At 43.9% G+C, this 4,756-nt stretch overlaps 2 protein-coding genes across 2 annotated transcripts in view; both read right to left on the bottom strand.

Annotated features, from left to right (window-relative positions):
- Positions 1-1,059: 1,059 nt before the first annotated feature.
- The window catches only part of LOC106511359 (nocturnin), a gene marked incomplete at its 3' end in the record, with an annotated part of 5,112 nt that continues 1,415 nt past the window's right edge, over positions 1,060-4,756 (bottom strand). The window contains 1 exon segment of the mRNA XM_014000115.1: positions 1,060-1,350. Coding sequence (XP_013855569.1) covers positions 1,060-1,350 — 291 coding nt within the window.
- Positions 1,360-3,221, bottom strand: LOC106511360 (filaggrin). Its single transcript, XM_014000116.1, has 2 exons — positions 2,236-3,221; positions 1,360-2,184 (listed from the first exon to the last, which is right to left on the bottom strand). Exons 1-2 carry the CDS (start codon positions 2,769-2,771, stop codon positions 2,154-2,156), a joined length of 567 nt encoding a protein of 188 aa, XP_013855570.1. The 5' UTR covers positions 2,772-3,221; the 3' UTR covers positions 1,360-2,153.

Genomic DNA, 4,756 nt, shown 5'->3' with positions numbered 1-4,756 from the left:
ACGCGTGATTACGTCAGACGAGGCTAAGCAACGCGTGATTACGTCAGACGATGCTACGCAACGCGTGATTACATCAGATGATGCTACACAACTCTTGATTACGTCAGACGAGGCTACGCAACGCGTGATTATGTCAGACGAGGCTACGCAATGCGCGATTACGTCAGACGAGGCTACGCAACGAGTGATTACGTCAGACGAGGCTACGCAACGCGTGATTACGTCAGACGAGGCTACGCAATGCGCGATTACGTCAGACGAGGCTACGCAACGCGTGATTACGTCAGACGAGGCTACGCAACGCGTGGTTACGTCAGACGAGGCTACGCAACGCGTGATTACATCAGACGAGGCTACGCAACATGTGATTACATCAGACGAGGCTGCAATGCGTGATTACGTCAGACGAGGCTACGCAACGCGTGATTACATCAGACGAGGCTACGCAACGCGTGATTACGTCAGACGAGGCTACGCAATGCGTGATTATGTAAGAAGAGGCTACGCAACATGTGATTATGTCAGTCGTCAGCAACAAGCTTTGCTGTAGTAAACAGGAAGTGAAACTTGCTAACTAGCAGAGGCTAATCATCTCGGGACAATGGAGCGATTTAACGTCTTAATGGCTAAATTAAAGTTTGTTTCGCGAAATAGTGAGAAATGTTCTCGTCTCTTCTTCAGTCCACACGTACCTGTTGTTGTTGTTCGCAGCCATGTTTTAACACGTTTATGATAACATCCAGGAYGAGGCAGGAAAGCGGAAACAGCTGAACGTCACGTGAGGTAAATATGCGCTACATCAGAATTTATTCCTCAAACATGTTTCCATCTCCCGTTTTGAACATTAACTACTTTGCGAATCATCCAAAAACCACCTCAAGCGAGCGTAAAAACTTTTTAGTGAATTGAGGATTTTTTTTTTAATTTTTCTGTTTCCATCCGACTTTTTTTCGTATTTTTTAATGCGACACTWCTAAATGTGCATGAAGAAGSCTTGATGGAAACACGGTCAGTGACTGTGTTGTTCRTGTCAGCGACAGTCTCAGAACACATCGGTACCTTGGGCCAGGATGTTCCACTGCATGACCCGGATGTTTGGGTTGTGCTTGTGGCTGTAACGGACCGTGCTCCTGGGATGGACCAGATCCCGATGCGGTCGGGCCGGACGCCTCTGCAGAACCTCTTTGCACTCCCTGAGCAGTTGGTCTGGGTCCACCTCCACTGAGTCCTTATCAGGGTCCTGATCCGGGCCCTCCTTGAAGTACGTGTCGGGTTGGGCCAAGGGGGCACTGTTCAGCACCGGGGTCATGGTACCAAACGACCTGCTGCTGCAGCTGCCCATAGCGCCACCTGCTGGAGAGGACAGGTGTGATCAGAACYAGTTAGAGGTCCCATCTGGGCCAACAGAAACTAGTGGAACAGATCCTGCAGAACAGGGTTGGGTGACAATGTAAAAATATCAATCAGGATTAATTGTGGTGTTCAGCTGATAACCATTAATCCCCTGATGCCTCACATCCTGCTCACATTACCAGTTTAAATCTCTCTACTGGGAAAGATTTACTCTCTAAAMATCTGTTCCRAATTGTGTCAAAACACAGACTTCAAGCTAAACGTCTATTTTTAAACTGTGTCRACAGACCAAGTAAAGCCTGAGTTATGATTAATAAATGACAGAACTTTGTTTTAAAGTTGTTCTTAAGTGAAGCAGAGAGGAGCACCGAGCAGACGGACCAGAGAAACCAGTCAGTCTGCCTCCTGCCATTAAGACCATTAATCATCAAACACTGATAAATATTCATTTGTGTTTTTCTGACCAGTAACAGCACACAGTATGAATCTGCCCGACCCAACTGCAGAACTGATCCAATGATGCAGTAAGTTGGTTCCATCAGAGTGAAACTAGAGGATCAAGAACCTCCAGAACTGTTCAACCAGTCCTGAACCCTGAGCTCTGCTGTCCCCAGAGTCCGACTGAGACCAYCAGAGAAGAACTGATGGACTGGGTCCAGATAAAGTCCTGTTCTGACCCACCTGGTGTATCATAGAACCTGTGTTGGACCTGACTCTGCTACAAACACAAACACACAACTGGACCAGAACACAGTCCGGATACAGAACACCACTGATACTCACAACTGGACCGGTCAGGATCAGTCCAGAACCCTGTCCTCCGTTAGTCTGGTCCCTGTGGTTCTGATCCACACTCTCAGAACCCTGTCCTCCGTTAGTCTGGTCCCTGTGGTTCTGATCCACACTCTCAGAACCCTGTCCTCCGTTAGTCTGGTCCCTGTGGTCCCCCAGTGGTTCTGATCCACACTCTCAGAACCCTGTCCTCTGTTAGTCTGGTCCCTGTGGTTCTGATCCACGCTCTCAGAACCCTGCCCTCTGTTAGTCTGGTCCCTGTGGTTCTGATCCATGCTCTCAGAACCCTGTCCTCTGTTAGTCTGGTCCCTGTGGTTCTGATCCACACTCTCAGAACCCTGTCCTCCGTTAGTCTGGTCCCTGTGGTTCTGATCCACGCTCTCAGAACCCTGTCCTCCGTTAGTCTGGTCCCTGTGGTTCTGATCCACGCTCTCAGAGCACGGAGCTGTGGAGCAGAACCAAGGACTGGGCCCGGTCACATGACAAATAGCTGAAAATCCACAAGGTCCAGACTGAAGGACTGATTGTCCCAAACATGTGACGGCGAACAGAACCTGAGCTGTACACAGAACCACTGAGTCCTGCAGGAGGACGGGCCACATCCAGAACTCTGGGAGGTTCACCATGTGGAACCAGTTCTCAGTCAAACCTGTCAGGTGGGCCCGGAGCAGTTCTGGCTCTGAACAGAACCTCTGGTCTTCACGGTCTGGGTTTACAGAACATTCATGCTCAATCTGAACAGGAAGCTTTACAAAATAAAAGACAGCTTTACAAAATAAAAGCCTAAATTAAATCAAAGGCAGACAGCAGTAGAGCTGCAGAAATATTCACCTCCTTAAAGAGACGTCCTCATTTAGGTTAGAGCAGATTATCAGAAGAGAACACAGATTATACCTGACATTTTATTTCCTTAATTTACCCAGGAACGTCCCACTGAGATTAAATCTTCTGTTTCAAGGGAGTCCAGGCCAAGAGGCAGCAAAATATACATTTACACAAAGTTACACAACTAATACGGAGTCTGTGAGGGGACATGGGGCGATTTTTTTCTATTGCGTTCCCTCGCAATACTTTAGCGTTACCTCGCAATACTTTAGCGTTACCTCGCAATACTTTAGCGTTCCCTCGCAATACTTTAGCGTTACCTCGCAATACTTTAGCGTTACCTCGCAATACTTTAGCGTTCCCTCGCAATACTTTAGCGTTCCCTCGCAATACTTTTGCGTTACTTTACAATACTTTTGCGTTACTTTGCGATACTTTTGCGTTAATTCGCAATACTTTTGAGTTACCTTGCAATATTACTTTGCGTTCCCACGCAAAAGTTTGATTTGTATATGAACTAAATTAAATCAGACTTTTATTTTGAAATATCCAGTTACCAAAACAGGAAGTGTCACCACAAGTTTGTGAAATTAACATTGATGTTGTGTAGCTGCACTGTGTTAAAATATCATCATATAACACACTTCCATGCGTAGTTGTGTGATATATTCATTCTGAAACTGAATTAAAGCAGTAGCTAACTCACTAATAGAAAACGTGAGTTTGTTAATAAAGCAGCAGACACAACAATGTTTAACAACTTTTGCGAGGGAACACAAAAGAAAAACAAATCCCCCGTCCCTTCGCGGGCTCAGTAGATTAAAGGAGACATWTCATGCTAAATGCACTTTTTTTTGCATTTAGAAACTATTTTTTGTGCAATTATAGATTGTAGTGTAGAAAACAAATTTATTCTGTCCAGTTACTGCAAAGATATTTTTATATTTTTATGGGTCAAATTTTTCAGTTTGTTCAAAATCTGCTGTTGTTTATTTCATTTCTTTGTTTATTTCGTTTCATTGTTTATTTCGTTTCATTGTTTATTTCATTTCATTGTTTATTTCGTCACACTTTTTTCTTCAGAACTACCATTTATGGTAAAGTATTTAAGGCCAACTGGATTTCACAGTCGGCCTTTGTTTTCCTCTGTGTGATTCTGTAGTTCATAGCGTCAGGATGTAAAAACACGATATGATACGTTTAAAACAACACAAAGAAAACATGTGTGATGCCCTCAGTCTGGACTGAAAGGTGCTCAGAGGATCAGTTCAGTTCAAGAAGAACAGTTAACAGTAATAAACAGAGGTCTCATGGACAGAATAAGTGTTTTAAGGCAGAGTTACATCATCAGCTGTGAACACAGAGCAGCTCCTGTCTGCTGTTTGTTGTTTCAGGAAGTGTTTTGTGTGTCTTAGTGAAGGAGTCCTGTAAAGATCACAGTGTGTTGTTGTGATGACTGGAAACATGTAATGGTCTCTAACAGGTCTGCTTCCTCCTGGTTCTGTCTGTCAACACAAAGAGTGCTGACCTGATCTGTTGTGAGTCTGTTAAAAACACCTGATTTATAGAAAAACACTCAGATCTGTGTTTAAATAATCAATACTTTAATACATCTGAGCTCTTAAAATAACAGAGATGTAAAGTAACTAAGTACAAATACTTTGTTACTGTACTTTAGTAGAAATTTTGGTTATCTGTACTTTACTTGAGTAATTATTTTCAGCGTACTTTTTACTTTTACTCATTACATTTTTACACAATTATCTGTACTTTCTACTCACTACAT

This window comes from Austrofundulus limnaeus, unplaced genomic scaffold (genome assembly GCF_001266775.1).
Source record: "Austrofundulus limnaeus strain Quisiro unplaced genomic scaffold, Austrofundulus_limnaeus-1.0 Scaffold2715, whole genome shotgun sequence".
Lineage (NCBI taxonomy): Eukaryota > Metazoa > Chordata > Actinopteri > Cyprinodontiformes > Rivulidae > Austrofundulus > Austrofundulus limnaeus.
The sequence above is the reverse complement of the archived record's forward strand: the minus strand, read 5'-3'. Positions and strand labels throughout refer to the sequence as shown.

Bases quoted from the DNA above. Each gene is read 5' to 3' on its own strand.
- LOC106511360 (XM_014000116.1), bottom strand. From the start codon at position 2,771: ATGGTGAACCTCCCAGAGTTCTGGATGTGGCCCGTCCTCCTGCAGGAC. The intron at 2,185-2,235 runs CAGACTAACGGA...AACCACAGGGAC, and splicing joins TGGATCAGAACCACAGGGAC to CAGACTAACGGAGGACAGGG.